At 39.7% G+C, this 12119-nt stretch overlaps 1 protein-coding gene across 4 annotated transcripts in view; it reads left to right on the top strand.

Annotated features, from left to right (window-relative positions):
- JARID2 (jumonji and AT-rich interaction domain containing 2) overlaps positions 1 to 12119 on the top strand; it is a 210262-nt gene that overhangs the window by 109237 nt on the left and 88906 nt on the right. For all 4 annotated transcript variants that reach the window (XR_012053914.1, XM_002189147.6, XM_072924165.1 and 1 more), the window contains exon 3: positions 10879 to 11020. Coding sequence is in view for 1 of the 4 variants with exons in the window: in XM_002189147.6 (XP_002189183.1) it covers positions 10879 to 11020 (142 nt within the window). In the remaining 3 variants the exon portion in view is untranslated. The remainder of the gene's footprint in view (positions 1 to 10878; positions 11021 to 12119) is intronic.

Below are 12119 nucleotides of genomic sequence, written 5' to 3'. Positions count from 1 at the left end.
TGGAGACACAATTGCTAATTTTTACTTTCCAGTGTAGAATAGCTGTTGTCTAGAGACATGCTCTTGGCATAGCTTTCTTTCTCATGTTACTTAAAATATCAGAATATCTTTTTTAAAATTTTCTTTTTCATCTTTACTAATCTGTCTAGTCTCTAGGTGCCAAGGTATGGATATTTTTGAAGTGTGGATTTATTGTTCCTTTGTCCATCCATAGCTAGTGGAAGCTTAACTCTGAAACTGGATGAGTCTAAAAGCATAGCCCTGTGATGCTGGGGTAGGGGGAAATAACTTGACTGAAAAATGCGGCTGCTGTGGTATATTACAGTTAAACTAGCTCTGTCAAAGTGCTTCAGGAGGGGAAGGAATTGCCCTCACCTATTGACATATGGAACAAAGACCTGAAATACTGATTAGCTTGCTTTACTTAATTCTTATTTAGCAGTGTCATCCATGTTCATTCCCTCACATGGGGGGTATTTATGAAAGACAAGTAAAAATACTTTGGAAATAGAGTCAGTAAACTTTCTCCATATAGCTCTCAAATGGATAAAACAAAATAAAATGGTGGGAGAACAAAAGGAAAACAAAACATTTAAAAATTAAGTTATTTCTTTCACAGCTATATTGCAGTATTTCTTTACTGTCTCCCATAGGGCATCACTCCACTGGTTTTCCATTCAGCTATAAGATTCCCCAGGAAAGGCAGGATAAACAAGACATGATGGTTTTGGCATAAAAACCAAAGAAGACTATATTTGTGCCTCACTGATAATTTTGTTAATACCTAACAACTTAGACTTTTCTTTCTCTTAGTGGTTATGCTGGTATTTCAGTTGCTGATATTCTTGAACTAAATGGAGATAAATTATATTTTTTGTGGACCTGCTTGTGTCTTTAACTTCTAATAAAATGCATGTTTAACTCTCTTTCCAGGCTGCATGTGAGAGAAGGTGTCTTTAAGGATAGATGCAAATCTAAGGGCACTTTACTCAAGAAATAAAGTCACTCTGTCCAACACCAAATTCTATGCAAAATCTAACACCACTGAGGGATGTGAATAACACCAGTCCTGCGTCTCAGGTCGTGGTTACTGTCTGTACCCCTCCCTGTGTTTCGTTGTGGAAGCTGAACTCCCCACCTTTATGTTACAGCTGGGTGAGCCGAGGTGCACGGAGAGGTGCTCGCCTCTTCAGGGCCACCGGCTTGGTGATGGCTGCATCTGGACAGAGTCCAGGTCCCTGCATCCTAACCAAGCTCTCTTCCTCGTGTCCGTGTTCCTGGTTTTCTGCTGAAGGCTTCATGCCTTTTCTGACTACATATCTGGATATCAAAGCTTGCATTGTAGCTTGCATTTTGAGTCTACTTATTCCTTTGAAGCTTTCTGACTGCAGTCAAAGGAGGCTGTGGGACTCAGGTGGATTTGAGTTGTGTGCATCAAATAGTGTGATTCCTTGTCAGAGTACAGGAAGAGTATATGGTACTTATTTCCCTGGTGCTAAAAGGGAGTGTTTATGGTACCATAAAATTGACTGTGTTTGTTTGTCAAAACTTAATAGTCTTTTCACAGCCTGGCACCAACTTACCCTTATCATACAGCTCCAGGGGCAATTGGTAGGAGCTCAGTAGCACAATGGTACAATATAGCACATGGTGAGCAGCTGGGAGGGTGGTGATCATCAGCTTTCTTTCCTCTTCTCTGTTCTGCATTGTTCAGGAGAGCTCTGGCTTTTGGGTTTAAGGACAATCGTTCTTTAGGTTTCCTTTCCCCCAGCCTCCCTCTGTAAAATTAAGAAAAATATTGGAAAATCCAAGAGTACCCATTTGTAATTTTAAGTTATGACTTAGTTGTTTGCATTTGTAGGAAGGGAGTTTAAGAGAGATGAGCTTATTCCCTCAACTTCTTTTGGGTCAGCATTACTGCTGCTATCTCTTTCACCAGTCAATGAACACCTACTTTTCTGCTCAGCCTGTTTGTTAATCTTGTTCCCTCCCTCATCCAGGCCATATAATCATGGAGCCCAGGCTATGGCCTGCATTCTGCCCTCTTATATGTAAAGTGCCAGAAGAGACCATGTTTTTACTTGGAGGAATGAGAGGTTCAGAGTTTTCATTGTATCCTTACAAGTGGAGAAATGTCTTTAATCAGAGAAGTGTGTCTTTTTGAATACTTAAAAAAACCCCAAAACCTAAAATAACAGAAGTGTGGACAAGTATCAGGTGAGGGTTTTCTCTATTTATACAGTGTAGACACTGGGAGGCATTTTTTGGGTGCTTTATTGATTTCTTTTGTTTTAAATTTCTTTCAGGTGCACATTTCATAAATCAAACTGGGGCTTGAACTATGTAATATGGCCTGGAGTAGTTTCCTGACAGAATTAAATTACGTTCATTTTTGACTGTTGTATTCCTGTTTCTATGAGTTTAATAGCATCCCAACCTCAATTCAAACTCCCCCAAATGAAAACAAAACACTCTAGAAAGTGTTGTGTGGAAACAGCAGAACAGTTAATTTTAATTAACACGGGTAATGGACTAATATGCAGGACACAAAGTCACAAAATATCTTTGCTGAATAGTGGTTTTGGATGGAGCTGTAATGGGAGTAAGGAGCTTCTTTCAACCTGTATTATTTAATCAGTTTTCTTTGGTGATCTGGTCTTTTGACAGACTGACAAACACATCTTGTACTGTAATGTCATTCATGCTTGGCTTCCATAGTAATGATGTATATCTACATATAAAAGCACTCTTCTAGTCAGTTATATAGACTGTACAAGCTATTTCCTAACAGTCTTTGGCATAGTGGTACTGCTTTATGCATATGCTATGTTATGTACCACAATCAACCTAATGTCCAGTGGCTTGTCATCTGAAAAGCCCACGTACTGTTAATTACCATCATGGTGGGAGCACAGAGCATTGTGTGGCATAAACGATGATGGTTTCATGCTGTGGCTTTTTTATTTAGAGGCAGAAAATTGTTGTGATTTTGCATTACCAAATTAGGTGAAAATAGCCTTTATGACAACTATCCTAAAAAAAAGTGGACAGGGAATTCATATCTCTTATCCCAGAGAAAAATGTGTTTTGTTTTGTTTTTAAATTATGTTACTATCATGAAAACCCCGTTCTTTAGTCTCTGAGACAACCAGAGCATGAAAATAGGCCTTATTTTTGAAGCATGTTGTCTGTTTAATATGTAATGTGATACCTTGTCATGCTGTGACAATGTGACAGATGGCATTTGCACTATAAAACTAAATTATCTTTTGTGCATAGCTATACAACAGCTAAATACAGTAACTCAGTACAGTGTGCTGATTAATGCAGACTGCAGATGTTTTAGAGATACCGGTGTGTTTAAACTTAGCATCAAAAGATTAATGTAATTATTTAACATGTCTACCAAGATTTGGGTAGTGTTTCAGCACACAGTCTAGTGTGTAAAGGATGGTTTTGGTAGAAGGCAAATTTAGGATTACAGACAATGCAATGTAGATTTGTATTGCATTGCAGCTGGTTGTCTGTTACTTACGAAAAATGGTGAAAACAGTTAATTAATTGTGCTATGCAACTAAACTTTTATATAAAGATACAGCTTATAAGAAACTGTAGCTCCCTGTAGTTCGAAATTGTTTGGGTTGGAAATAACTTCCAAGGTAATCACGTTGAAGTGTTAACCCAGCACGGCCAAGTCCACCACTAAACCATGTTCCAAAGTGTTATATATAAGTGTTATATATAGCATATACACATCCTTTAAATACCTTCAGGAATGCTCCTTCAACCACTTCCCTGAGCTTGACCAGTGCTTGACCCCCTCTACCATGAGCAAATTTTTCCAAATATCCCTCTAAACATCCTCTGGCACAACTTGAGGCTATTTCCTTTTGTCATATTACTTGTTGCCTAGGAGAAGAGACTAATTCCTACCTGGCTATGCTCTCCTTTCAGGCAGTTGTAGAACGCGATAAGGTCACCCCTGAACCCCATTTTTTCCAGGTTCAACAGCCCCAGCTCCCTCAGCTACTCCTCATCAGATCTATGCTCCAGACTCTTCCCCAGCTCCATTCCCCTTCTCTAGACATGTTCCAGCCCATCAATGTCTTTCTTGTGGTGAGGAGCCCAAAACTGAGCACAGCACTAAAGATGTAGCCTCACCAGTGCTGTGTACAGGGGGCCACCTGGGCACAGACTGGCTCTTGTTCAGCCAGGTGCCAAACAGCGCCCCCAGGTTCTTCTCTGCTTGGCAGCTGTCCTCTCCAGATCCCTCTGCAGAGCCTTTCTACCCTCAGCGGATCAATATTCTGCCCAACTTGGTGTTGCGTGTGAACTGACTGAGGGTGTTCTCAATCCCCTTGCCCAGGTCATAGGTGAAGATGTTAAACAGGACTGGCCCTAACACTGAGCCCTGGGGAACACCATGGGTGACCAGCTGCCAGCTGGATGTAACTCCACTCACCACCACTCTCTGGGCCCAGCTGTCCAGACAGTTTTTTACCCCGTAAAGAGTGTACCTATCTAAGCCTTGAGCAGCCTGTTTCTCCCGCAAAATGTGTGCGAAATGGTGTGAAAGACTATACTAAAGTCTAGGTAGGCAATATCTACAAGATTGAAAGAAAGCAAGAGGTGTATGTGAGACACCTGTCTATTGCTGGTTTTTATTTCTGTATAGAATATGTGTGAAACATTCTGTACCTCTATGAAACAGGTGGCCAGAGTAAATATTTAAAGAGATTAAGATAGTAATTTCCCCCCTAACTTTAATCATAGAGTTCATGTTGGTGGTCTTCCATAACGGTGGAAGCATACAGTGTGGTTATGCTCAAGAGTTTGTCCATGTTCAGGTGGTACTATACTTCCAGACCATGGTGTGGGATGGTTAACCTTCAGACTTTATAACACTGCACTTAAACCCTTTGCTTTGTAACTTTTTTTGTCAGCTCTCCTAAATGGGATGTTGCACAAAGAAAAAAATCATTAATATTTTAAAACAAAACTTCCCTGTACAACTCCCAAGACTGCACAGCTGAAGTTTGAACAGGCATGTTACTCCATAAGGGAACAGAGCTTTAGCTCCATGCCTATACAATCTCTGCTATTTATTACATGCTCTCATAAGGAACATTGTCATCCTAGCATGGTGAGAAAGCTGTCTTGAGTAAATCCCTTTTTTAACTTACTGTAACTTGTGTTTGTTTTGCTGCTTGCCCTGGAAACTAGACTTTCTACCAGCCCAGAGCGATTCAGTTTGCAGGGATCAGGGTGGAATGCAGGGAAAGGGTTGCTAGGGGGAAACCAACCCAGAATCTGTTGGCAGTGGGAAGAGAGTGTCCCTGTATAGTCAAGAAACCCCCAGGAGCAGAGTTACACATTTCACATATTGCTGAGATCTGCAGGATGGCTCCTCTGGACTGTGGACCCTCTGATGTTATCTGATATAGAAAGCTGTGAATACGGTCATGTTGAAATTGTCTTTGTTTAGGTCATTTAATGGTTTTGGTATCTTTGGCTTGTGTTTGTGGGGTGTTGACTGTTGATTTTCCTAACATAATGGCTTTGCGGGTTGCCTCTGACTGTGGAAACTGACTGGAAATACAATTGAATGCATTTTTTTTATTCTTAAGCTGCCTGAGGACTGGGAAACAGTGAGCTAAAATAGGTGTTGCTCTATTGTAAGAACATGGAAATGTTCATGCTGAGATGCCTTGTTGGCATTAGAGTAAGTGATGTGGAAATAGTGTTTTGGAAACATTGTGAAAGTCTCTTTACTTAACCACTTAGTTAACTAACCACATGATGCTGAAGTTTGCTCAGATGCTCGCCTTTGGTTTCCTGATTATTCAGTAACTTTAATAATGAAGAACATACCAGTAATTGCAGCTCATCTATTTTTAAAACCAACTAACTCCAAACCCTCCCTTACATTTTTGCTATCTTCTCTTATGTTGCTGCTTTCTGCTTCTCTCTTCCCCATCATTTTCCTTCTGTGCATTTATAGTTAACATCTTGTTTTATTGTATGGTGAGTTCCAAGGTATTGAGATTTTGCATCACATCTTCAGATGATCCCAAGACCTGTCCTGTATGTGCCTGTTCATCTATCCGGATGACTGAGATAAGTTAGATCATAAGAAGAGTTGAGAAGAATTGTAGAGAGCTGCTAAAAGTATGTGTGTATCACCAAAAAACAGAAAGGTCAGCAAATGTGTACCAGTGTAAATGAAGCCCTGCCTGTGCTGGTATAGTTGTCTTACTTGCTAGGCTCATATGAGAAGCAATCCACTTTAGTCAGCACAAGCCCCCTGTAATAAGCTAATTTAAGCAGATTTAACAATTATTTACACACTGTTTTTGGTGAGCAGGACGTTCCAGTTGCTGGGGTAGGCTCAGCAAGCCCTCTGCTCAGGTAACAACTACAGCCAAGAAGCAAAGGGGGTGGTAAGTTGCAGTGGGAGCAGGAGGGAGCATGCTGTGTGCAGGTTGTACAGCCATAATATCCGTATTCTCTGTGGATCACCCTAGAAGATACGGCTCAGTTCTTATAGCAGAGCCCTTCCTGCATGTGAAAAAACAAACAAACTTGTAGCCACAGACAGATTGGAAAACATTCAGTGTGGAAGGCAAATAAATAGGAGGTGATAGAAGTCTCTGTAATAATGACTAGTATGCAGAAAGGGCTTTTGTGTTTTCTCTGGCTTGTAACAGAGTAGATGAAAAAGTGACATTTGCTGCTCTTTATCAATACTGAGAAATTAATTTTTTTTTTTTAAGCAGCCTGTATCTAAAACTGTGATTTGGTATTGCAGCATTTGTGGAAGTTTAAAAACAAATTCAGCAGAACTGTGAAGTTGACATTTATGTGACTAAGATACATTTTAGAGAGGATGTTAAGATCTCCATGGTTTAGTTTTAAGCTACTCTTTTTAAATATTAGGAATTAGTAATTGGCCTTTCTCTGAAGGCGTCTAGTCTTGATCAGTCAGAACCAGAACAGTGTATTTAAGGGATTGTAGATGTCATTTGATACGCAAGTTCCTGTATTGTGACTTAATTAAATAATTCATTATTACTGACTTAATTAAGGCAGTGTTTATTCAGTGACTTTGAACCGTTCAGTGTTTCAGTTCTTTTTAAACTTTGGCAGCAAATATGCACTGATTCTCTGTATATAGAAATTATTATTTCATATAAGTCATTTTACTATATGAAATCCTACACTGACTTATAATGCAAGTTGCTGTACTTCAAATTTAATTATAATGAGGTTTAGGTTTTGGGTTTTTTTGATTTTTTTTGTTGTTTTTTTTTTCCTAAATCTACTTTGACTTTTAAAACAAACATTTTCTACTACAGGAATAAAGTCTTCTTTTTATCAACCCTGATTTATTCTGCCTAGTTATTCAGGTCTGGTGGTTGGTCATGAGTCCAGCTGCCAGTGGAGAAGGCAGTGAGAACTGGGGCTGAGATGAGCCTAGTGGGTAAGGGACAGGCAGCCTCTGCCAGCTCTTCAGCAGCTGAGAATGTGATGGGCTTTGACAGGAGCCAGGGCTTGCTGGCATCATGGTTTAGAGGTTGAAAGGTACAACCACAGAAAAGCAGTAGAGGCACTCTTTGTCCCTTTGATTTGTTTTGGCTCTTGAGGACTTGCTGATTCCTTAACTGTTGCTAAGTGCTCTCAAGTAGCCACTCCTTGGAGTGGTTCAGCTTTCCAAACTATGCAAAAGAGTATTTTATCACTGAGCTGCTTTTCTCTCTTTATATACATACACAACTGTAGTACTCAGCTTTTAAGAAATACAAATGCCTGCTGCTTCTTATAGTGTGGTTGGTTGGTGTTGGAGAGTCAAACCCACATGGGTTGATGTTCCTTAAGTGTACCAAGCAGACCTGTATGTCCTGTCCACTGCATTGGCACCAACTCATTAATGGTGATAGGAGTGCCTGAGTATCACTTGGCAAAGCTGCCGGGTCCCAATCCTGTCCTGGGGCCTCCAGACCTTTCATAGCTCCCAACTGATGCACAGCAGTAAAGAATGTGGCTTATTGCAGTTAGAGATAACAGGAATGGCATTTGAAGGAAAAGGTATCTGGGGACAAGCTGAATGCATTTGATATAAAAATGATTGAGTGGCAATAAACTTTATAACAGCCTGCTTCAGCATGTACTTTCTCTCCAGTGCTTGAAAGGAGGCTTTGGGTTGTGCCTTTCATCACTTCAGAGTGGATTTTGCAATTATGCTGACCCCGAAAACCTGTAGAACATGACACCGATTCCCAGTATTTATCAGTATCTCTCATTTGTAGTGTTATGCCTCTCTTTTAGGGCACTTGTTTCAGTTGGTTCCAGCAGACGATAGCTAACATCAGTTATCACCAATATTACTGCGTCTTGGAACGGTGCTGGTTATGATGAATAATGGTTGGCAAACCAATACTTTTTTTTCCTTGAGGAACACAAATCATGCTTGTCTCCCAAGTGAGCTGATGGTTTGGCAGGGTGAAGGGATGAATAAAAATTGCCTTCCAAGTGCATGAAAGTTGACAGCCTGAAAGGTGATTTTCTTGACTCATATACTTCAGGTTCCTGGGTTTTACATATGGCAAGTCTCCAGAACAAATATTGCTTTTGGAAAACCTAATCAAATTCTGCCATAAGAGTTAAGTTACTGAGTGTCAGGCCTCAAATGATATGCTTGATTTAGACTTCTCTCGAGTTCAAAAATTGTAAATTTTATCAGCAGTGGTTTCATGGAAAAATGCAAAGCACAAGTTGAAACTTTTGTAAGAGTAAACCTAGGCACTAGGGCTTTTAGAGGGGGTGAGTTCAGCATAGAAATATAATCTGTTCAGTGTTTTTTCAAACTTTGCCTTCATTTCCTTGGGAATGCTTTGAAGGGGATGCTGTCACCCCACATCATATTGTGTTCTTACACTACAAGCCCTTTTGTAGTATCATGTGCTGATACTGAAATTTGTTTTATTTGGTGGGTCACAGTTTGAGATCCCTTTAATGAAAAGGAAATATCAAAAGGATAGAGAGAAAATGTAAATTGGGTCATTTTACTTCTCCCTCATAGTCTTATGCTGGCTAGAAGAGACAATTGAATGCAAAAATTGGTGTGTAGTTTCAACTTGTGCTTTGTGGGCTGTGTGTTAGGAAAAAATTGAGCTACCAGTTCACCAACTCTTCCCCAGAAGAAAACTGGAACATGTTTTTGCTTTTTAAAACACTGCATACAAAATCTGTAGCATGTGGCCCCCACATAGCCCAAGTCTAGAGAAATCTGGTGTAGTTCAGAATTAATATGAGCAAATTTTGATTGGGAAAAGAAGAGAGAGATATGATGCAGGCTTTGGATTAGGATTTAAAAATGGGCAACCAGAGCGATTAGATTGGAACTGGGGAGGTTCAGAACCTGCTGGTAGTCATAATGCCAAATGAGCGGTGTATCAATGGCCTTGTGGGGAAGGAAGATTTGGCTTCAGCTGTGGCCAAGGTTCCAGGATTTAATGGCAGCAGCTCACTGGGGGAGATGTCTTTGCTCTTGCTCTGGTTTTATGCTTCGGTGTCCCTTTCAAGCTGAGCTTGGTGGAATGCTTGGTTATGCAATGAGTAAGTGCATTGGTGGTGCTGGATGGTGATTTTCCTGAAAACTGGGTTCTGAAATGGTGTGGCACTGATACAGTGCTGATGGAAATTCTTAAACTGCAATTCTTAGTAAGTGTTTTCAGTGCAGTACTCTGGCGAGCCTCACTGCCTGGCTCATCTTGGAAGGGGCAGCACAGCCCCCGCCCCCCCAGCCACCTTCCTCACCACATTTTCTTTTGTAAGGTGCAATTACAGAGACTGAAATGCTAAGGAAGGGAAGTCCTATCAGCATTTCTCTGAGGAAATACTGCCGTGAAACAAAAATTTCTTATGCCATACCTGAAACCATTTGGGTAGAGAAATGAGAAAGCATTCTCCTCGATTAAATTACAACTCTTCTGGTAATAAGCTCTTATAACATTGAGTAAATAGTGAGCTAATAAAATTGTTTCCTGCCTCTCATCCTAGAGCCCGCTGAAGAATATGTTACTATTTTGATTCTTCCTTAAGTATGAGTTGTTTTGTTGCCAATCAGCTATTCATAAGAGTCATATTATATTGTAGTAAGTTGGTGGCACAGTATACACAAAATTTGTTAAATGTTATGTTTGTAGAGGTCCAGTGCTGTTTTCCATCTGTGTGACTGTGGGACTGTCCTTGCTGTATTATTGTTCCAGGAGAGAAAAGGCACAAAAGGGAAGGCAGCTGTGGCCTGTGTACCTTTGCTGCCCTGTGTACTTTTTCTGGCAGTCTGGAGTTTCTGTAGATCAGTGACACTTGGCCAGAAGAATCAGGTCAGGAAATAGACATTTGATGTTCACTTCTTTGAGATTTAGGATTTTTTTTCAAAGGAGCATAAATTGCAGTAGTTGGAAGCACCAGAATGAAGAGCAAGATGATGCAAAATTGAACCAAATGGCAGCTTAATTTTATATCAGTCCACAGATAAATGTAAAATACTTTCACCTATGCTAATCATAGGAATACTGTAAAACAAGGATGAATTTGACTAAGCTGTGTCCCTTTCTTGAATGTGACAAGATTATAAACACTAGTGCAAACACTCATAGATATTTGAGATTGGTTTGTTAGAGACAGCCAAATCAGAAACAGGGAAGCTGGCACATTTTTATTGAAGCACCTCTATGCAAAATCAATGTTATCAGTCTATCTCTTTGCAAGACAGTTGTTTTGGGCATCAGCTCTCCCATTGTAAATGTCACATGTGAATTTTTATAAAATCAATGCAAGTTTTGAATATTGTGTACTCTTTTGTCATGTTTGCAGGACTTCTCACTAATGGCCAATCTAAAGGATTAGGACCAGGATCAGAACAGCTGGAGAATGAGAAGGACGATGCATCGCAAGTGTCTTCAACAAGCAACGATGTTAGTTCTTCAGATTTTGAAGAAGGGCCTTCAAGGAAAAGGTCAGTAGTGAATTATGATTAAAGTAGAACCTTTCATTTTTGTCCCTTTTGTCTTAGACTGTTTTTTATTTTATCAGAAGGGTATGGTTGCACCTACTGACCTACCATAAATGGACTTTCCAGCATAGATTCCTTCTATGAACAGCAAAGATATAGCAAACTGTGCTTCTCCCATTGGTAGAGATGGTTCTTGGTGCTGTTTTGGAAAGCATGGAAAAACAGTTGTTATTTTACAGTAGATGAATGCTACTTTAGATGCCTTAAGACTTTTTCCTCTCCTGACTTTTGCCTCTCAGGCCATGTCAATATCTATGTGTGTGCAATTTCAAGGAAAGCATCACTAAAGTAGTTACTGTTATTGTTATTATTTTTAGTTTTCAGTGAATTAAACAGTCTAAAGTTAAAAAGATAGAAAAGGATAAAACAGATACTGCTGAGAAGAGGAACTGCATAGTAATTTAGTGCAGTGGCTATTGGCTGCAAAGAACTGCTTTGAGATACTGCTGCAGCAAGCTGCCTTCTCTTTCCTAGAAGTCACTGAATGTGCAAAATGTGGGTTAAAATCATAGACCTCAAGCCAGTCAATTACAGAAAATATGCTGAGAATGCAGGCATCTGGGAGTTGTCCTCTCTGTGAAGTAGGAACAAAAGCAGGCTGTCTAGAAAATGCCACTTAAAAGAGAGAATCAGAAATGCTCCCTCAACCTGTTTTCCTCCTCACTTCTCACATCCTAGTTCCAAACCAAAATGAACTATATAGTAATAATAATAACAATAATAATAATAAAAATAATAATAATAATAATAATAATAATAGTAGTTGTAGTAGTAGTAGTAGTAGTAGTAATAATAATCATACCACCATGAGTTATCTTTCAAACAAAAAAAAGTTTGAATCCCTGTTTTCTGTATGACCTTATAATTCCACTGAGAAGCCTGATGGGGTGAGGAGGACACCCTCCTCTTCCTGTTCCAGTGTTTCCCATCTCTTGTTCCCACAATCTTTTCTGGAATAAACTCAGACTCTAACCAATGCACCCACTTAGCTAACTAGGCATATCAGAATATTAATTTATATTATTTTATATTTATATTGTTC

The sequence above is a fragment of the Taeniopygia guttata genome, chromosome 2 (assembly GCF_048771995.1).
Source record: "Taeniopygia guttata chromosome 2, bTaeGut7.mat, whole genome shotgun sequence".
NCBI lineage: Eukaryota > Metazoa > Chordata > Aves > Passeriformes > Estrildidae > Taeniopygia > Taeniopygia guttata.
The sequence above is the reverse complement of the archived record's forward strand: the minus strand, read 5'-3'. Positions and strand labels throughout refer to the sequence as shown.